Source organism: Citrus clementina, unplaced genomic scaffold (genome assembly GCF_000493195.1).
Source record: "Citrus clementina cultivar Clemenules unplaced genomic scaffold, Citrus_clementina_v1.0 scaffold_3, whole genome shotgun sequence".
NCBI classification, from domain to species: domain Eukaryota; kingdom Viridiplantae; phylum Streptophyta; class Magnoliopsida; order Sapindales; family Rutaceae; genus Citrus; species Citrus x clementina.
The window spans coordinates 46535066-46556308 of record NW_006262339.1 but is presented as its reverse complement, the minus strand read 5'-3'; the positions used below and the strand labels follow the sequence as shown (position 1 = coordinate 46556308).

Genomic DNA, 21243 nt, shown 5'->3' with positions numbered 1-21243 from the left:
TGATGGCTTTGACCATATATTCCACTTAATGAATTTACAAGGCTGTGGGCTTGCCAGTGATGCACGTATATTCCACTTATGATTATCGTACCAAGGTTTTGAGACTATTGTTCAAAGTCGATGCACATACACAATTGTAATAATCAATATCTGGAGTATGGATGCTAGTTACTCGACAGGTCATTTACATTTTGCATTTCTGGTGGCACCGGATCGAATGACTTCATGACTACAATAAATTATCAATCATTATAACTTGGTGGACCAAATTTCCTGTAGTTTGACTGGAAACTTGCTGAAAGATTAGTCTCTTACCTTTGGTTTCCTGTCCAGTTGCTAGGGCTTGAGAGCCTGAAGCCACTACTCTAGAATGGGTTGATTTTGTAGCTCAGGTTTCATTATTATGGCTGATTATCAATTGCTTATATACATGGCAGGTTGAGATTCGTTAAACATGGAGTAGAATTAAAAAGCATCACATATCATTTACTTGCTTATGAATTATCTACTAAATAGCCAAAATTACTAAGCTCGTACTTAAGTTTTGCTTCAGATTTTGTGGTGCTGTCACTGAAAGTAGAGTGAAGATCAATTGTCCAGAATCCTATTTATTTTATTTTTCTCAACTCTATGGAATTCATCAAAGATGCATATGGGGATTCTGTTATGCATAAACAATATGTTATCTCATAAAACTGAAAGTTCTTCATATTTAGTTTATGTTACTTTTTAATATTATTTTTTTGTGATGGCCCTAATCTCCGGTTTTTTTTATAAAAAAAAAATTTGTTTAGCCTAAAGGCAACTTAATTTTCTTTTTACCCATGTGAATTAGGTTCAAACCTCGGATACTTGGAATTCTCTATCTTTAAAATAGATAGCATTACAAAAAATTTTATTATTAATGAAAATAAAACCTTATTATTACTACTAAGTGTAACAATAAAAAGTAAAAATTTTAGCAGCATGGCAGAACTGAATTCATTACAATCCCATTAATTACCCTCAGAAAACAGTTAATTCTTAGATCTTATTTGAGATTGAGGTACTGTAGATTTTAAGCTATAACTGCTGTGGAAAAAAAAGTTAAAACTATAAAATAAAAATGAATAATACGTAGTAAACATAAATTTTAAACAATCGTTTTCACAAAATTATTAAATATATAATAAATTTTTTATTATTCAAGTGAAAAATCATATCAATATACTTTTTAAGTTACAGCATTTAGTGTTTATTAAACACTTTAATATTGTATCTTAAAAGTTATAATTATCTAATTTCAATTCCAAATGCACCCTTACAAATACAAATATTAGACTTTCTCATTACACAAATACATCACTTAATCTCCGCTACAAAAAAGATAAAGAGAAAAAACAGCCGTAAACAAAACTATCAAAATGATCTGATCCGTTATCGGAAGGGGCAGCAAGGGATTCGGGGAGTGGCCCTACACGTGTCAATCCAAGGACCCATCATTGGGTATAAATATTGGATCTTCCTTAATAAAACCGTCAAAAAGCATCTTGGCTCTCGATACTCGGCATATCTCATCAGGTCCCACTCTCCACTTGACTCGTCCAGCGGCTCACGTCCTCTCCCGTCTCTCCTTATATTAATTTCAGCTGGTGAGCCTCTTTGGATTCTTCCACAAAAAGAAAAAAAGGCAGCAAAGTTGATTGAGCATTTTATTTCATCTTCAATCACCATATATAATATAATCAATCATGAACAGTATGTTAGATTCATCGTCTCCTCTCGAAGCGCTTACATTCAGGTACGCCATCTTTGGCGTCTTCCCCATCGTCAATAATCTATGGACGTGGGTCGCCGTTATAACCGCCGCTATCAGCTTTTGGAGGATCAGAGCCACCTCGTTTTCCTACAGGCCGGACCACCAACAACCTCGTATTCATCGAAACACAAGTGGGTCCCAGGCTCAGCCGTCAGCTAACACATCCTCCGTTGGGTACTCCATTCCGGCAACGGCTGCAACTCTTCCGTCAGCTAACCACGTTACCGACGTTGACGGGGTTACAGAGGGGTCGAAGTATACATTGTGTTATTACGAAGAAGAACAGAGGGACAGTGATGCAGACGGAGAGGTGACATCAGTGGTTAAAGAATGGAGGGACGACGACGGCGTCAGTGGTTGTGGAGAGCGGTGGGAGTGGGAGAGAGTGAGAATGACAGCGAGAATTGGGGATATGGGGTGGTACCGTTGGCAGGATTTGACGGTGGTTAACGGCAATGTTGTTAGGTTATGGGACGAGTGTCGGAGGAGAAGATCAGAAACGAGTTGCTGCTACAGCTCATGCCGTGCTGTTTGGTCGTTGGTTAATTAATTAAAAATTAATCAGACGAGGCAAGAGTATTAATTAATGCATGCGTAAGCATTAATTAAGGTTTAATGTTGTTAATTGTATATATATTGTTGGGTAGAACAACCATTTGGATTTTGGAGTGGGGAGTACTGCAAAAACGCAACGTACTAACTTGCAGCGTTCTATTCGCTCTCTTGTTTTCTCTGCGACTCTGATCATCTGTACCACCAAACAGTGGTCTGTTCTCTCTACCTAAGATAATGTTAGTTAAAGGAGCATTCCCGGTAATGATGTATCAATTATCAAATTCTGAAATATTTGTATGTCTTTTGCGTTAAATTAATAAATAATTAAATGGTGACTGGTGAGCTTCTTTATATATATATATAGAGAGAGAGAGAGAGAGAATGTTCAACTCTAGACATATACATGATGAATCATGCTGGTGCTTAAGCTTTAAATTCCCCATTTAAAAAATAAAACAAAATAAGCTAGCTAGAATGAAACTCTATTCAAACTTAAATGAGACAAACCCCTACATAAAAAAAAAATATATAGAAAGCCATTATTCTGGGGAGCAATTTTAGCATACATCGCCTCGATCCCATGAGGTTTGGGAAACTAACGCAATCCATAAGCTACATACTAACTAACAAGTACCTCCTCTATTAATTACTTGTTCTTGAGAATTGGCGCAGACCAATTGAACTTGCTCTTTGCTCAACAAAAACTTTTTCACTCTACATCTATTACTAGCTTTCAATCTTAGCTTTTATGCTTTTTTTTTTTTTTTTTGTATTCTTTGAGTACAATTTGGAGAGTTAATTGTTAATTTAGCATATTTATAGGTTTATAAATTGCGTTAGCTTCTCAAACCTGAAGAAGGTATGCGAAAACTCCTCTCGTTCTGGGCCTCACAGATGATACCAAATTCAAGCCAAATCCCAAGGCCAAGATGCAAAATCTTGGATATAAAATAATGTTATTGCTAAAAGTGTCCATACGATAATTTTTGGGGCCAATAATTTGTTCATTTGTTGTGACATGTATGTATCATAATCTCATCTTTGAATATGATTTGACTCCATGCTCGATATTAAACTTCATTTTCTTCCCCCGATTGGACGCGGTAACGGCCCCCCTGGGGGCGGTGCTGGTCCCCAGATAGCATCCTAAAACCCATATGATATATACATATATATATATATATATATATATAGTTAAATCTATATATCAGGTCCGAATTTTTATTAATATCGGTTCAGAATTTTAATCGCCGTAAATAGTTGGATATTTATTGCTTAATGGCATTGATTCATAACGGAATCTCTATACCCATCCCTAACACTAACAAACAAAAGTTTTTATAAGTTGTAAATTGTCTCTTCACTTCGATGTTTACTAAGATGCTTAGTTTAATAGATTATTTATACTTACAAAATATCTCAATATATGGACCATGGAGTGTATTAATATGTAAATGCTAAGATGATTAGAACTAAATACTGCAAAATATTTAGGTGCACATATGTGTTTATTTAATTTGCTCGCGGCAACTAAACTAAGCAAATAGTAAGAATTGGCCTGGAGAGCTTTACATTTATAACTAACTTGAAAATTGATCGTTAGTTTTGTAATTTCAAACGTCAATTTTTTACACGTAATTTATTTTCAATACCATTTATTACTAAATTTTAGTTGCTCAACTATATACATTAAGGAGAAGTAACAAGTATAAAAACTTTAAAATAAATCTCATATTTCCACTAATATAAAATGATGTCAAAATACTAATTATGTTACACTCACAGTTGATTAGTGAGGATATCACTTATCTCATATTTTCACAGAAATTAAAAAAATATATATTATAGTTGACAGCGGAACCCATTATACTACAAGATCAAGTAAAATTATTTGAGCCTCCTATTTATCTTATCTGCCACTACTTTAAATTATTTAGCATTAAAATATTAAAAAATAGACAATCTTTTTATTATAGGTTCTTACTTCCATAATCACCGTACTATTAAGACATGATTTAATGACTTCTCTTCTTATATCTGTCATCCCTCCCACGTATTTTATTTTTATTTTTTTTCCTCCAAACCAAACTATAGGAAATATCAAAATCAAACTATGAAGTCGGAAGTAAGAACAAGAACTCCTATTATTAGAGTCCAATAAAACAAAGACAATAAATCAAATCCATCTCTTGCATTGTCTTTGTTTTATTGCATCCCACTAACCATTTACAATTTATTAATTGTTATATAAATTAAATAACAATAGCTACAATTTGGGAAAAAAAAAACAATTTATCTGTCATTGTTTGATGGTTCAATATTATCTGCTAAACAATGGTGTGGTTTTAAATTAGAGAAATGTTGAAATATGTAGTAGATTTTATAAATTTCTTTTATGTCATTTTAGTAATTTGAATTGAAACGAATAAAAAAATAATAATGGAGGGTTGTTGAGGGAAAAAGTAGGGGCTGAATGTGAATAGATAGGCCCACCCTGAAATGGAAATATAACTCAGAGAATAAGAGGCTAAGTCCAACGGTCAAAGTGGAAGTGCTAAAAACTACTACCACCACCACTAATATACATACACGTCAACGAATGTATCAGTCTGACATTCTCTGTCATTTTATATGGTAGTTTTTTTTTTTTTTTTAATGAGTTTTATATGATTGTTCCCTACCTTATATTATTATATAAGTTACGTAACTTTTATACAAGCGTTTAATAAAAATTTAACAGTTATAAAAATATAAGGTAACAAATCATATTATTTTCACAACCGTTAGATTTTCATTAAATAACGGTAGAAGAATTATGTATTTTACATAATAATGTAAGGTAACTAAAAACTTTTATATGTATAGTTACTTGTCATTCTAATAAGTAATAATATTATTCTATACTCAATTTGGGTGACACAATTATCAGGCCATGTTTTTCAAAAAATAAAAGTGAAACTAAAAAAGATAAAGGGGAGACTCGAAAATAACTCAAACAAGCAACATGACCTCCTAATTATGTCTCCACAATCGCTCGAGCAAGAAAAGTTTAAAAGACATCGTTAGATCTAAAAATCTAAATTCCTAGGTGAAGACTCGATGATACTATCAAAAACAAGTCTCGTCACATAGATTTAGTTCGTATGTTTAGAGATTGATCACAAGGTAATCATGACACTATGTTATGTCCTAAAGTTAAGCCAAAGCACCTCAATGGTTAATTACTACCGTTAGGGTTAATTCTTCTTTAGAGCCAAAAAAATTATTTTTTTAAAATAATTTTATGAGTAAGTGCTAATTGGAAATTGATACTTAACACTCGAACGTACTGAACTTAGCTAATAAATTTATGACAAACTCTAAGTGAGTTTTTTAGGATTTTAGTAATTTAATAGATAGATTTTTTTTTTCAAAAAAGATCACTGCATTAGACTTGATTCTAACTTCTTTTGATACGAGTCTTTATTTGGTAATCAACAATAGTAAAAAAATTATTAAAAAAATAACAATGATCAATCATGAAGCATTGTTAATGATAATCTTGCATAACAAGATTAAGCAAAAGATCCAATAGGTTTAGATTAGAAATAATCCAAATCCTTAACTTTCAATCAATGAAAAAGTGAAGTTAAAAAATTATTATGTTACGTAAGATAATGCTGAATTCTTAAGACTTGGACCTGTTTTAGTTACACCGATAAAGACTAATGTCATTGACGAGTAAAGCACCAATAGTTTACACAGTCTGCATGTTGATAAACAACTTCTTGATACAACAATTATATCATATGCTTAAAAAAGAGTAATTAACATTTGATGTTTATGGGCAGCTCTTGATACATAAAGTCAATAAAGCCTGTCATGTGGCATAATCAGGATGGCTCACAAAATTTCATTCAAAATAATGTGTGTGATGTACGTATCCAGAGTATCTATTGAAAAAGTAAAGTTTTAGTGTTAATCTAATAGAAGTTGCGAGTTGTCTGATCAAACATTCATTTTGGCAAGTATCTTTAGTGATTCACGTGCCTCTTTGTGAGCTTTCGGAGCTTTTATCTTTGTAGCGCGATTCTCTTATTTCATTTTGTTGACACGTGGCATAGTATAAGAGACATTACACAAGTTGAAAAAAAAAAACTATGATAAAGGAATGATCTATTGAAATTTAACTTTTTTAAAATATTATTTATTGGCCACTTTAGTTTATAGGTTTTTGATTTTCACCTCATCAAGTTTGTAATTTGTTCTTTTGGCCTTATCGAACCAAAATTATGATTTCACTACCATATAACTCATTGAGTAGAATGCAGCAATTTCCTCAATCAAACTACATTTGTGTCCTCAAATCGATTAGATTTCACATTATTTATTTGGTCCATGTAAATTGAAACTCTCACTATTCTGCTGAACCAAACTCTTTTTTACTAAACAAAGAATTGGATATCGTAAAAGAATGATTTTTCCATCTTTTTTTGCTCATGTTTTATCATTACAATATTATTTAAAAAATTCTCTCAAATATTCCTTAGAGTATGTTTGGGGAGAGCAAGTATTAGTAGCATAGTAAAAATGCGTTCTTCGTTATTAATATAGTTGATCTCGGTAATTGTGGCCTCTCGGAATTGAAATGCCACCCATTTTGGCTATCCTTCTGTAGCACATGAATCAATGCTTGGCTAAATGAGTTAATAATATTTGTGGCAAAGTAGGATTGACCAGTATAAACCCAACATCCCAATCTCAGGCTCGAGCCGTAACCCCCCTGCAAAACTGTTTATAGCACATTGTCAAGGGATAAGTTTTGGTGCGTAGCAACTCTTGCGGCACTTAAACAACTTCTATTACAAAAGTTGTTAAATAAGCTTTTTGATCTTCTCAAGCTAGCTAATCAAATATGCTTGCAACAATGCTAAAGAGAAGAAAGAGCAATATGGGTATGTATAATTTTATTACTCACAAAGAGAAAATACAAGAGAGATTTCTACAAGAGCTTGAAAGCTTGTGTGAGGAGTGTTGTGTGTGCTAGTGGTGTTGGTGTGGTGAGCAAAATGGCAAGGCTGATGAGGTATTAATAGTGATGCCTAATTTTAGAGCTCACTATGCAAGTTGGCAACTTGCCTAAAATTTTAGATAAGGACTAAAGTATAAAGGACTAAACATTTCTAACTATTTACAAATTGTAGAGAATTATACAACTTGGGTTGGGCTTGGTTGGTTATTAAGCGCATCACAATTGGCTAGTTTTATGAGGTAGTCCAATTTTAAGTGCACCATGCTGCTAAATATATCCCGCTATTAGATAGACTTTTATTAAATGTACCCGTCCGTACAAAATTAACCTCAGTTGGTGGTAAATTTGAGCTCTCCTTGGCAACATGCCCTATTTCATATTTTCACAAACACAATGCTTCGGCTTTGCTTAGTACCGATCACACTCTTTCTGCCACTCTCCTGCTCTGCCGCCGCAAGTAAACACGGTCATAATGAACTGCATGATCTGGTCCGTTCATCATGCGCATACGCCAGCTACTCCTTCGTGTGCCTCGCGATTTTGCCTAAGTGGCTGTGAATGTCAGCCTTTCTTGTGAAAGCAAAGTGTCCGCCTACCTGTCGCAAGTCTCGTCCAAGGTCAACAAAGGGAAGAATACGAACAAGCGAGAGCAACTTGCACTGAGTGATTGGGTCAAGCAGATTTCCGACTCCGTCAGAGGATCTGAGCAAGACTCTGAATGAGCTTAAGCACTTGATAGATGACACCTTTAGCTGGCAGATGAGCAATGCTCATATGTTGGTCAGCTCTGTTTTGACCAACGAGGACACGTGTCTTGACGGGTTTCGAGACGTTGATAGCAAGGTCAACAATGATGTGAAGCGCAAGATACAACAATGTGGCTAGGGTTGCCACTAATGCTTGGTGCATGCTTACTCGTCTTGATGAGGGTCGCGATTGGCCTCGATTGATGCTTTGATGAAGATGGACGGTTCTGATTATTCTCTTGCAGTATGATAATATTAATATTATTATATTGTTCTTTCAATCTGTGCATGTGTATTTTTTTTTTTTGGGTCTTTTCAAGAAAGGTGGATGTATGATTTTATGATTATTGTATTAATTAAACAAGTATGTTGATAGCAAGTTACGAAAATGGGTGTCTGCTGTTAGTATTAGTATACATTCTTCTTCTCTCTCTTCCTTTTTTTCTCCCTTTTTTCTCTAAGGAATTTTGAAATAAGTACAATATTTATAAGCGCATACCTCATTTATTGTAAAATGGTTATGTGGTGTCATGCATGGTCGGCCCTATCCTCTTTTTTTTTTTTAAAAAAAAATAAGAACGTGTATTAAAACCCCAAAGAAAGGCAAAAAAATGCAACACCTGATGGGAAGTAAATAAAAGGTCATATCAGGCTCAATACAATGCTTAGAAGAATGTCTAAGACTGAATCTTAAGTTATGCTAATGCCTGACAACATAAATACAAAGACGCTTATTACTAATTTTTCAAAATAAAAAGGAAAAAAGATGGCTTCACACGCTAAGACTCATGAGGTATTGGAGGAATTTTACGAGTTTATCTATATTGTCAATTCAGATATCGGTGTAACCCATATTCTAATCCGAACAGGAACCATACTATTTTTATTATAAAAAAAACCATTATAGAATATTTAAAATAGATATTTAATGAAAATAATCGGTGGGCAATGGACCATCATCATCGAGAAGATACATCAGATATCTTTAAATAGAAAATATTACATGAGAATAATATTTTTGGGACAATCGCTAATAGTTTTTAATAAGGGTAACTTTTAAAATATACATGGGTACTGTCATGACTTGATTCCATTAATTTTCAATGAATTATAATCTAATTTCAGTCACGTAGACATTAAAAAAGAGTATGGTCGGATTATTTAGTATGTCATAAATGAAAAATTTTGATGATTTATTTTAATATTATTTGGAAACCTCAAGAGAAATAAAATTAAGCAAATGGCTCTACAATTGGGAATAATTTAAAAAAATGATTAATTAAAAAAATAACTCTATATCTACTATTAGATTGCTTGATATCAATAGCTCAAGATTTCTGCCAGAATTTTAAATAAAAATTTTAAAAGAAAATAACCTAATCCTTAATAATTTTGTTTTCAATAATAATGATAACGGTCAATAAACTATTTTTTAATAGCCCTAATTTTGTACAATTTTTGAAAATTTTAAAATATTTCATTGGGTTGGGCTGGCAATAAGTTTTAGTGGACCCGGCCCAAGTGAATTTCCCAACAAATTTTAATTCTATTCATCCAGTTCACCACCTCACACAAATGAGAAGAAACGGACCCAAGCCTAAAGGCGCTCTTTTGCCTAAACCCTGGCCGAAGTGTCTGCTAGTGAATGAGCTAGGGTTTTGTCTTCTGCAACCCAAGCGCTAGAGTATACAATGGACGCTTTCGAAATGGAGGACGGCACCGCATTCTCCATCGGAAACGACGTCGATTTATGTTCGTCAATCCTCTCCCGCTTCTCGAGCTCCGCGCAAGAGGAGCACCAGCACCTCTGCGCCGCAATCGGCGCTATGTCGCAAGAACTCAAGGATCAGAACCTCCCTCTCACTCCCATCTCTTACTTCGGCGCCACGTGTTCCTCTTTGGACCGCCTCCTCTCCTCTCCGGACCCCGACCGTTCCTCCCACATTATCGGCTCCCTCTCCACGATTCTCTCTCTCCTCCTTCCTAAAATCTCGGTGGCGGTATTGAAGAAGAAGGGAGATTTCTTGACGGACCTTGTAGTGCGTGTTGTGAGGTTAAGTTCCGTCACGGCTGGTGCCGTCGCTTCGGGCTTGACATGCTTGTCGCGTTTGTTGACTGGTAGGGGGAGAGTCAATTGGTCCGACGTGTCACAGTTGTACGGAGTCGTTCTGGCTTTCATGACTGATTCGCGTCTGAAGGTGAACTTTTTTATTTCATTGCCCGTGCATGATTTGATAGAATATTATTTGTTTTTGTTTTTATTTTTAATTTATGTTGTTTTCTTAATTTAAATTAGTTTTTAGTTTTATCTCTGAACACTAATATGAAAAATTGCTTGCTGCTTGCTATAAGTTTTATGATTTCCTATAAATGCTGACTGGGTTTTGTACAGGTGAGAAGGCAGTCACATCTGTGTGTCCGTGAAATCCTACTGAGTTTGCAAGGAACACTTGTTTTAGCACCAGCAAGTGAAGCAATCACAAACATGTTTGAAAAGTTTCTTCTGCTTGCTGGTGGCTCAAACACGAGTGCCGATGAAAAACCTAAAGGAGCTCAGGAGGTTCTTTATGTGTTGGATGGTCTTAAAGAGTGTCTTCCCCTTATGTCAACGAAATATACCGCTGTGATCCTGAAGTACTTCAAAACTCTCCTCGAGCTTCGGCAGCCACTTGTTACTAGGCGTGTAACTGATGCTCTGAATGTGATTTGTCTCCACCCAACTCTAGAGGTTTCAGCTGAAGCACTGCTTGACCTGTTATGTTCATTGGGTCTTTCAGTCTCCACAAATGAGACATCTGCAGATGCAATGACTTTCACTGCCCACTTGCTGAATGTTGGAATGATCAAAATATATTCAATTAATCGGGAGATTTGCTCAACTAAACTCCCCATTGTATTCAATGCCCTCAAAGGTTTTATATTTGTTATTGTAATGAACTTAATGGATTTTGTTGTGGGACTGCAAAAGCAATGAGGACGATTCTTTGATTTGGCAGATATTTTGGCATCTGAGCACGAGGAGGCTATATTTGCAGCCACGGAGGCATTGAAGAATCTTATAAATGCTTGTATTGATGAAAGCTTGATAAAACAAGGAGTAGATCAGATTACGAATGTAAACTCTGATGCTAGAAAGTCCGGCCCAACTGTAATTGAAAAAATCTGTGCAACTGTTGAAAGCTTGCTTGATTATCACTACAGTGCAGTTTGGGACATGGCATTTCAAATTGTTTCAACTATGTTTGACAAACTAGGTACTTTTTGCTCATTTGTATTTTTTTCCCTCCGCTCTCGCTCTTTTTCATGTTATTTGTTCGTTTTCATACTACGCAGGGTAGAGGAATTAGAATAATAAGTGCTCATGATGTGGTGTTTGATGTAATTCTCTTTTCAATTAGAGGTGTATCACGTGTAGTAAATAAATGATCAGGACGTGTGCTCTATACCTCGTTCCTCTCTCTCTCTCCTTTTTCTCGTTTTTTTCTTTTCTTTTTTTTTTTCTCTTCACTGTTGGGGGAGGATTGACTGATTGGATCAAGATTCTTGTTGGCAGCATGCTTTATTGTCTTGTAATATGTTCTTCGTTGATTTATTTTAAAAATGCTTGCATTGAAGCTAACTTGACTCCTTAAATCAGGGACTTATTCTTCATATTTTATGAGGGGAGCCCTTAAGAACTTGGCTGACATGCAGAATTTGCCAGATGAAGATTTTCCTTACAGAAAACAGGTATTTATATGCTTGTCTGGTAAACTTTTGAATAGGTCATTTTGATACCATCAGTATATTTGTTATCTAGTGTCCTTCTATGGGTGTTTGATGTTTGTTTTCATCTATTCAGGCTCCTGTAGTTTACTGGCCCTAAAACTTCAATTGAGCATGCATTATGCATATGTAGGTTCTAAAGTGTGAGTTCTTGTATAATTGGCCAACAATTGTTTGAGTTCCAATATTTTTTCCCTGGAAGATTTAATACGCCTTGCCTAGTTTTGAATGGAGTAATTTTCAATGTTATATTACAAATAAATTCTATAAACTGGAATATGGTAATCTCAATAAGAAGAATTGTAGCCTTAGGTGCAGTTCCTTAACTTGGGCTTAAGGATTCGATTTTGTTAGGTTGTCCTTAGAAAAGGTAGTTACTTACTAAAAACCACTTTATGAATGATGAAAAGCAATACTATTGTGGAATGGTTACATTCCATTGTAATGCATTATGATCGAATATTAGAATTGGAGTGTTGCCATAATTGATATATTCTCAAAATTGAAGTATTCGCTATTGTGTTCTGTGCGCTTGATTCTCTAGTGACTTTTCAACCTTGCACTTGTTGCTGAAATTCCTTATGTGTTTTCTATTCTGCAGCTGCATGAGTGTGTTGGATCAGCTGTTGGTTCAATGGGTCCTGAAACATTTTTATGCCTTCTTCCTCTCAAGCTGGAGGCTAGTGACCTTTCTGAGGTAAATGTTTGGCTCTTTCCAATCTTGAAGCAGTACATTATTGGTGCTCGTTTGAATTTCTTTATGGAGAAACTTTTGGGAATGGCTAAACTGATAGGGCAGAAATCTCAGAAGGTATGCATCTTCTCATTGTCTTTGTTGCCTTCATTTGTTTGGCAATGGCTCATTGGCTTACTTACTACTTTTGGCAGTTTGAGCTAGAAGGCCGTGTTTTCTCATCTAGGAGTGCTGATGCCCTTGTTTACTCTTTGTGGTCCTTGTTGCCTTCATTTTGCAACTACCCTGTGGATACAGCCGAAAGTTTCATGGATCTAGCAGGAGTTTTATGCAGTGCTCTTCATGAAGAAAATGATATTCGTGGAATAATCTGCTCCAGTCTGCAGAATTTAATTCAACAAAATAAAAAGACTCTTGAAGGGAAAAATGATTTATCTAATGTTGTAATAAGTACAGCTAGCCAGCGAGCTATGGCCCATTATACCACAAAGGTTGCAACTGATAATTTGAATGTGCTGAAATCATCTGCTCGTGAATTATTGTCTATTTTGTCTCGAATTTTTCTTGAGTCTGCTAAAGATGAGGGAGGTTGTTTGCAGGTAGTTTCTTTATCTCAGTGATTGGAAGTTTGCTATTCTGTTTATTCTATTATTTCAAGCACTTCATATTTCAGCTGAAGTTATATTTTGGAGGGGATTGTTTTTGTTGATTATGCTGCAAAGACTGATCTTCCACTTTCTATTCTATTAGAACTTAACAAATTACTAGGTGGATGTTGAAGATTCAATTGATATTTTTTGTGATGTTAACCTACTACTTTACTCGGACTACGAGAAGTGTTACACTGTAGATCTTAAGTATCAGTCCTCTGACCGTGATAAAGTGGAGGATTTATCAGTATGCTTATCCAGTAGAGTACCATTGCTTATTGGGGGACAGTTCTATAATTGTTCGCCTCCCTAGTCCCCTCACAAATTTGGAGGATTCATGAGTCTCAGATTAATGTTACAGAATATTATCTGAATTAATAGGAACTTTCATTTGTTACCATACCTTTCTTATTACATTTTTCCTTGGGCAAAACCTTTTTCTACCAACTAGAAAGTGGCAAGTGGTCATTTATACATAAGTTGTGTATGAATTGGATTGAAATCTATATTATTTCAGTGTATGTGGTAGTTTGAGCTTTAATGAAGTGCATAATGATGTTTATGTTATTGACAGTCAACTATTGGCGACTTTGCTTCAATAGCTGATAAAGAAATAGTTACAAGGTTATTCAAAAGGACTATGCATCGGCTTTTGGAGGCCACCCAAGAGGCTGGAAAAACAAAAAGTACTAGAAAATCTAATTCTATGCAGATTGATGATTCATCAAATGAAAGCTCGCCTGATTTTATGAGGTGACATTATATTCCTTTGTCTGTTTTATACCGTTCAACTTCCTAATATATATGGTATTTAGTGCATGTTATAATTGGGTAGCGCAACATTTGGCTATACGCTCAACCCCCTTCATCTTTTTAACAGGGCTCGATTGTTTGACCTAGCAGTTTCACTTTTGCCGGGTTTGAATGCTAAAGAGATTGATGTCTTATTTGTTGCAATAAAACCTGCATTACAGGTGGGTTATTCAGCATTATTGTGTATCATCTTCAACACCCCCCCCCCCCCCCCCAAAAAAAAAAAAAAAAAAACAAAGAGAGGTTGAGTAATTGTGGTTTAAAAGTGGTACTGTTTTGCAGGATGATGAAGGGTTGATACAAAAGAAAGCATACAAAGTTCTTTCAACTATTCTCAGGGTAATTCTTTAATTGCAAAAAGCTTCGTAATTGCATCTTTTCAAAATGTCAATGCATTTGTTACCTTTTGTTTTGTTTAGATAGCATTGCTTATCTTGGACATGATATTGTACGCATTCATTTCTATACATCTCAACATGTAATCATGTCCTCCATTTGATGCTGTCTACTTGCACCTTGGCCTCTCAATTTGCTTGCCAAATCCACCAATGAATATCAATTTCCACAAACAATAATCCAAACATGATGGCATTGCCAATTCCACTGTCTTTCCAACTTTGACCCCTCCCCTCGCTGCCTCTGGTTGTCCACTCATTGCGGCTTTTGAATCACGCTAAGGCATGGTCTTAGATTGTCAAATTCATCTATATTCTTGACCTCATCAATTCTGAGCACTATGATCAATGAAAAGAACAAAGAGGGGCGGCCAGGGTGTGGAGGGTTGGGGTTTATATGATACAGGTGGAGCAAGTGAAGAAGTAAGAGAGGTTGTGTGTGTTCGCTGGATATTGTTAGGTAGGAGGTCAGAGGGAAGGGATGTCCACTCTTTGACTTGTTGGAATTCCAGTCCAAAGATTAGCTATTTACTGAAGAGCAGTGATTTTGGGCTCATGCCCTGCTTGGTTACCTTTTTGCCTAATTATAGAACTATTTGCTTTTCTAATTCATTTTAGCGTTCTGATTAGAAGATGTGGTGTTCTGGATCTGTTGTACAGAAATGTGATGGATTTCTTTCATCAAGGCTTGAGGAGTTGCTTGGTCTTATGATTGAAGTGTTGCCTTCTTGCCATTTTTCTGCCAAGCGCCACAGACTTGATTGTTTGTACTTTATAATAGCTCATGTATCCAAGGTCATATATGTTCAACCTCTTCCTTTTCATTGAAAGTCAATCTTGAATTGAGGTTATCTTTCTTTTATGATGAGCATGTCTCATATTCTTACCTGAGTGACTTATATTTCTCCTCTACAGGATGATTCTGAGCAAAGGAGAAGCTACATTCTTAGTTCTTTTCTGACAGAGATAATACTTGCTCTGAAAGAGGTACAATGTTTGAAAGTTGTTTTGGTGGTCCAGCAAGTGATTATTATTGTTGATTGGTTTGCTAAATTATAATTTTTCATTGCATTTTTTCACAGGCCAATAAAAGAACAAGAAATAGAGCTTATGATGTTCTTGTCCAAATTGGTCGTGCTTTTGGGGATGAAGAGAATGGCGGAGGGAAAGAAAACTTGTATCAATTTTTTAACATGGTACCAAGTCTCCAATTATTTTGCTGAGAACTTCTGTCTCTGATTGATTGAATCTGTTGTCTTGCTTTAAAAGTCGAAACTTCTGTAGAATTAAAATCTTCTTATAAGTCGGCAATGCATCTGTATAACTCTGATGGTTTTATAAAGTTACATTTATTCATGGTTTTAGGTGGCTGGAGGCTTGGCTGGAGAATCTCCTCATATGATTAGTGCTGCAGTGAAGGGCTTAGCTCGTTTAGCTTATGAGTTTTCTGATCTCGTTTCTAATGTGTACAAGTTGCTTCCTTCAACATTTCTACTCCTTCAGAGGAAGAACAGAGAAATTATTAAAGTTCGTTCCTGGTCTTTTGCAGATGTGGAATGGTTTTGTATTTATTTGTTTCTGGTGGTACCGCTTAATGAATATTTTCTCTTATCTGTTTTTCTCATCTGAAAACAGTTGCTGTATAATGCAGGCCAACTTAGGTTTGTTGAAAGTTTTGGTAGCCAAATCACATGCTGAAGGGCTGCAAATACACTTGGCAAGTATGGTGGAAGGCTTGCTGAAGTGGCAAGATGATACCAAAAACCAATTTAAATCCAAGGTTTCTGTTCTCTCACCGCTCTCAACCAGGGATTTTAGTGTTCTAGTTCATTTCTTATGGTTATATTCTCTTATTTTTCTTCATATCAACACTTCAATTGATGACATTTCATCAGCACTTTTCAAGTGGATTATGTGTTTTTCTTGAATGGCCATGATTTCCACTGAAAGACATTCCAATTGTAGTTTCTTATCTGGCAACATTGAATGGTTTTCAGATCAAGCTTCTCTTGGAAATGCTTGTCAAGAAATGTGGTTTAGATGCTGTTAAGGCTGTGATGCCGGAAGAACACATGAAACTTCTTAAAAACATAAGAAAGGTTTGTTGAATAAAAAGATGTTTCCTCAGGATGCAAATGTCTGATGACTTTGTTTCTGATGTATATTATTCGTGTTCGTTAAACACAGATCAAGGAACGGAAAGAAAGAAAACTTGCTACCAAAACTGAGGATACCAAATCTCACTTTTCTAAAACAACTACTTCAAGGTCTGTTTCCCTGTCATTAGGGTGAAGCTACATACGCATAAATATTCATGCTTGGTACAATATACATTAGTGCATGCTTTGGCCATTGATAATGGGTTTCATGCTCTACCATTCCATGATACATGAGCTCTCACAAATTAACATGGAAGACTCGTTATTACATCGCTTTCAGACAAAAAGTGAAAAACCCACAACAGGTAATAATTGAGAGTGCCTCACCCATGGTAGAGCATGAAACCCATTATCAATGGCCAAAGCCTGCACATTTGTATTATTTTTTAATTGTTTGATTTCTTTCAGGCTTAGCAGATGGAATCATACGAAAATATTTTCTGATTTTGGTGATGAAGGCTCTGAGGGCAGTGATGCAGAATATATGGATGTGGGGACAGTATCTGGTCAACGGAGCAAGGCTTCCTCTCAGTTAAAATCCAAAGTATCAACATTACGGTCAGTTAACATGTTGTCATTTGTGATATGACTGGTCAGAGTTCATACAACTGCCACTTCACAGATTATCCTAATAGTCACTTTGGCTTGAAGTTTGGATGTGAATCAATTAATTTGTGCACTCAAATCATTTATAAAGGATGGTTAAAATCATCGTAACCTGCTAACACAGCCTGATCAGAAGCAATTAAGGCTTTTGTTTATTACTTTTGGCTGAATGAATGGTTTTTCATGATTATTTTTCTATAATTGAATACCATAGTCATTTCTCCTGTGTATATTTACTTATCCCCATTAGTTTGTGCTGATACAATAAGATCTAATCCATACAGGTTAAAGAAAAAGCGCAAGGCAGATAAGATCTTGCCTGAAGACTTGTTTGACCAGTTAGAAGATGAGCCACTTGACCTGCTTGATAGGCAGAAAACAAGGTCAGCTCTTAGATCATCCGAGCATCTGAAACAGAAGACAGAATCAGATGATGAGCCAGAGATTGACTCCGAAGGGCGCCTGATAATTCATGAGGGAAGGAAACCAAAGAAGGTGAAGCCTTCCAACCCTGATTTGGATGGAAGGAGTGAAGCAGGTAGTATGATGTCCAGGCCCTCTTCAAGGAAAACCCAGAAGCGTAGAAAAACATCTGAATCTGGATGGGCATACACTGGAAGTGAGTATGCTAGCAAGAAGGCATCTGGGGATGTAAAGAGGAAGGGCAAGCTTGAACCATATGCTTATTGGCCTATGGATCGAAAACTGATGAGCCGTAGACCCGAGCATCGGGCAGCTGCAAGAAAAGGTATGGCAAGTGTGGTAAAGCTGACCAAAAAACTTGAAGGAAAGAGTGCCTCGAGCGCACTTTCAATGAAGTTTACAAAATCAAAAAAAGGCCGCAGGTAGAGAACAATACATGCACATTATTTATGTGATGAGTTGCTTCAGGTGATACGCTCTTCCAAAAATTTTGTTGGTAATAATAGTAAGTTGTAGGCTCTGGTTTTGGAAATTCATGTATCTTGCGCCCATGTATATAATTAAAAACGATCGATCTTATTGTTTCTAATGGCCTGGGATAATCTGGTTTCAAGTTATCTTGTTTTAATTGATCATTACAATTGTTTCGTTTCTTCGGACGGGTTCACGATATGGGTCGTTCTCGTTCTATGTATTATTATTATCCATGTTTAGGTGGATTTTCATTTTCTCTTCAAAAAAGAGATGGAGCACCATATTGCTTAATAAAACTAGGGAATTATCTCTGCATTACATTTTTTTTATATGTATATTTAACTACTATATGTATCAAAATACATTTTTGATATGTGTTTTGTATCATCTTTATTTTTAAGTTTGTATCAATTAATTATTTTTATATTAAAAAATAATTATTTTATACTTAAATAAATTAAAAGATTATTTTATCCTAAATTTTTTTTAAAAATAAAATAATATAATTATAAGAATATCCTAAGTTTAATAAAATAAATAGATTTTAAATCTAATATGTTAATTTTTTATAATTATAATTTTATTTAAAAATTACCATATTATTTTTCATAATCATATATATATATATATATATTAATTATATCTTCTCAGGCAGACGAGAGAGAGCTCTGTCCACTGAAACCTGAATATGAAAACTCTGCCTCTTCGTCCTTCAACAATCTCATTTTCATCGTCTCCTCCACGCTCCCACCCCGTTCCTAAACTTCATCCCCAACTCCAAAGCCCCAGATTTAGCGTCTTACGCTCCTCAATTCAACCACAGCCACAAGCACCACCAGTGCGTTATTTAACAAACCAAAAATATTCGAATAAATTTTTTATTTTTATTTTACAATATATAGTTCTTCTGGATTAACTTCTACATTGAAAAAAACATATTAATTATCAGTTGACTGTATTTTCAGATAAAGAGAGAAAGTGATACTTCGAGAACCGAATACAAACCTGGAGTGTTGGATGATTTGTTCCTCAGTTCGTTTCGGAACAAATTGGTTCAGGTAACCTCAATTGTTGGTTTTGTAGCGGAGAAATTTGCCTTGTGCCAACTCTGGTGATTTTATTTTATTTTTATCCTTTTTCCAAGGGCACATAACAGGAGGTCGGATTGGATTCAGAGAAGCCTGGATATGACGGATTGATTGAATTGGTAAATCATCTAATGATGAAAGGCAAATCCAGTTCTGATGCCAGAGACGCGGCGGTACTTTCATTCGTTAATTCATACGATACTCTATTATGTTTTTTGTGACATCCAATTCCATCTCCATGTGTACCGTATATAAATTAACTTCTCTCAGTACGCATATAGCAGATCCGGATACTGGTGTCGCTTTTTCCTCCGCTTGTGCTAAAGCTTTATAAAATTCTCATATCACCTTTAGCGGGAGGGAAAATAGCGGCGATGATGGTTGGTGAGTTTTTTTTTTATATATTATTAGTTCTTTTTTTTTCTTCTGTTTAATTAAGAAGTTAATCGCCTCGTCAATCTTTTATTCTGAAGCAAGAGTCACGGCACTCACTTGTCAGTGGCTAATGGGACATTGCACGGTGAATTCCGTCGACCTTCCGGATGGAACTTCGTGCCAAAGCGGGGTAATTATTATATCAATATCATTACATTGTTATATGTGTCACTTCTTTAATCTTAATACATTTTTTATGTGACGTAAGTGAATCTTAATCGCGGTCTGGTGATGATGATTGGGGTGGTAGGTTTTTGTTGAAAGATGCAAATATTTGGAGGAAAGTAAATGCGTGGGTGTTTGTATTAATACTTGCAAGCTTCCCACCCAGGTCAGTGATTAGCAGTTAAATTAGTCAAAGTTTTTAACATCCTTGATTTCACATAGATAAGAACACATGTGGTGGTGAGTTGTATCTCTCATGGATGTTGCTTTTTCTAGACCTTCTTCAAAGATTACATGGGAGTCCCCCTATTGATGGAGCCAAACTTCAGCGACTACAGCTGTCAGGTAATCCTGTCTTTACAGCGTTCAGATCTCTGAAAATTTATCCCTCCCTTAGTATCAATATTTTCTCATGAAAAAATGATAGAAGACCGCTCATTTCTTTCTTGGTGGTGTCTTTTGGTGTTCCAATATCAGCGGTTTTTTCTCATTGAAGTGATTCGAGTTAACGACTGCCAGTTTATTTATTTTATTACCATTACCTGCCTTCTTCAGCTTTGACGGTACGGCGTAACTATTAAACAACCATCACCATTTCACTTATTCATATGCTTCTCTCCAAATTGTAAAACCAAACCAAATTCAAATCCCGCTGTGGACCTGAGATGGCCAAAGCGTGTGAAACATTTTTAATTTCTCATGTTGCAATGATTGTGGGGAAGCAAGTTGCTTTGAATCCTTTCCTTGAATTTCAAGTCAGAATAGATGAATTTAACCATAAATTTGTATTTGAATATAATCTTGCAGTTTAAATTTGGCATCCTTCCACCACTGCCCAAAGATGATACCACCCTCAAGGAGCCCTGCCTGGACATATGCCCAACTTCAAGCCGACGGAAGGAAGTAGCCATGAATTCTAATGTCGAGCAATGTCCAAAAGCATAGCACTCAACACCGGCATCTCCTAATCCTTATCCACAGCTTGGCAATCTTTTTACTCGTATATCTGTTATGCTTTTGCAATCAACATAGTCCATCCAAATGTTGTTCACTGGTTTGTTTACACAAGTTACACAACAATAATACAGCAGAAGCAAAAGAGAGCGGGAGCTTCCAAGGGGAAAAAATAAATCCTATTTTTCTTTTTTACAATGAAATATATACTTTTAAAAGGGAAGAAAATAGTCAGGCAACTAAGAGCCTTGAACGTAATGAAGGTAGGAATCAAAATTAGTCGCATTTGAATTTGGAACACTGAATTGTGCAACAAATCCTATCCATCCAGAGAGGTACTAGATGTTACGGCAGTACAATAATTTGTCAGTGCCTTCCAGGAAAGGCGCAAATAGCAATCATCTTTGCTTCAATCATCCTGTGACTTGCACATGGTTGAAACTCAAGGAACGTGCTCTCCTGGATACTTGAGTGGAATGCATAAAATTCTTACTCTTAACCAAGCATAACCA

General features: G+C 35.6%; 3 protein-coding genes and 1 pseudogene across 3 annotated transcripts; all 4 read left to right on the top strand.

The window, feature by feature from the left end:
• Positions 1-1534: 1534 nt before the first annotated feature.
• LOC18046412 lies at positions 1535-2686 on the top strand. The gene has a single exon (XM_006444456.2). The coding sequence runs from the start codon at positions 1731-1733 to the stop codon at positions 2346-2348; it is 618 nt and encodes a 205-aa protein (XP_006444519.2). The 5' UTR covers positions 1535-1730; the 3' UTR covers positions 2349-2686.
• Positions 2687-7757: 5071 nt separating this feature from the next.
• On the top strand, positions 7758-8326 carry LOC112099536 (annotated as a pseudogene).
• Positions 8327-9696: 1370 nt separating this feature from the next.
• Positions 9697-18232, top strand: LOC18046411 (RRP12-like protein). The gene is made up of 18 exons (XM_006444455.2): positions 9697-10308; positions 10503-11022; positions 11107-11364; positions 11748-11839; positions 12477-12686; positions 12764-13168; positions 13794-13972; positions 14100-14193; positions 14315-14371; positions 15088-15222; positions 15343-15414; positions 15510-15623; positions 15793-15954; positions 16079-16207; positions 16425-16526; positions 16615-16694; positions 16995-17144; positions 17477-18232. Exons 1-18 carry the CDS (start codon positions 9802-9804, stop codon positions 18039-18041), a joined length of 3831 nt encoding a protein of 1276 aa, XP_006444518.1. The 5' UTR covers positions 9697-9801; the 3' UTR covers positions 18042-18232.
• Positions 18233-18747: 515 nt separating this feature from the next.
• On the top strand, positions 18748-21029 carry LOC18046410 (beta-carotene isomerase D27, chloroplastic). The gene is made up of 8 exons (XM_024188605.1): positions 18748-18927; positions 19055-19147; positions 19246-19350; positions 19462-19561; positions 19651-19742; positions 19863-19943; positions 20054-20122; positions 20585-21029. Exons 1-8 carry the CDS (start codon positions 18778-18780, stop codon positions 20720-20722), a joined length of 828 nt encoding a protein of 275 aa, XP_024044373.1. The 5' UTR covers positions 18748-18777; the 3' UTR covers positions 20723-21029.
• The last annotated feature ends 214 nt before the right edge of the window (positions 21030-21243 follow it).

Coding starts and splice junctions, on each gene's coding strand:
- LOC18046411 (XM_006444455.2), top strand. CDS start 9,802: ATGGACGCTTTCGAAATGGAGGACGGCACCGCATTCTCCATCGGAAAC. Junction 15,955..16,078: donor AGAACAGAGAAATTATTAAA/GTTCGTTCCTGG, acceptor TGTATAATGCAG/GCCAACTTAGGTTTGTTGAA. Junction 16,695..16,994: donor TCTAAAACAACTACTTCAAG/GTCTGTTTCCCT, acceptor GATTTCTTTCAG/GCTTAGCAGATGGAATCATA.
- LOC18046412 (XM_006444456.2), top strand. CDS start 1,731: ATGAACAGTATGTTAGATTCATCGTCTCCTCTCGAAGCGCTTACATTC.
- LOC18046410 (XM_024188605.1), top strand. CDS start 18,778: ATGAAAACTCTGCCTCTTCGTCCTTCAACAATCTCATTTTCATCGTCT. Junction 19,148..19,245: donor TTCGGAACAAATTGGTTCAG/GTAACCTCAATT, acceptor GGCACATAACAG/GAGGTCGGATTGGATTCAGA. Junction 19,743..19,862: donor GAACTTCGTGCCAAAGCGGG/GTAATTATTATA, acceptor TTGGGGTGGTAG/GTTTTTGTTGAAAGATGCAA.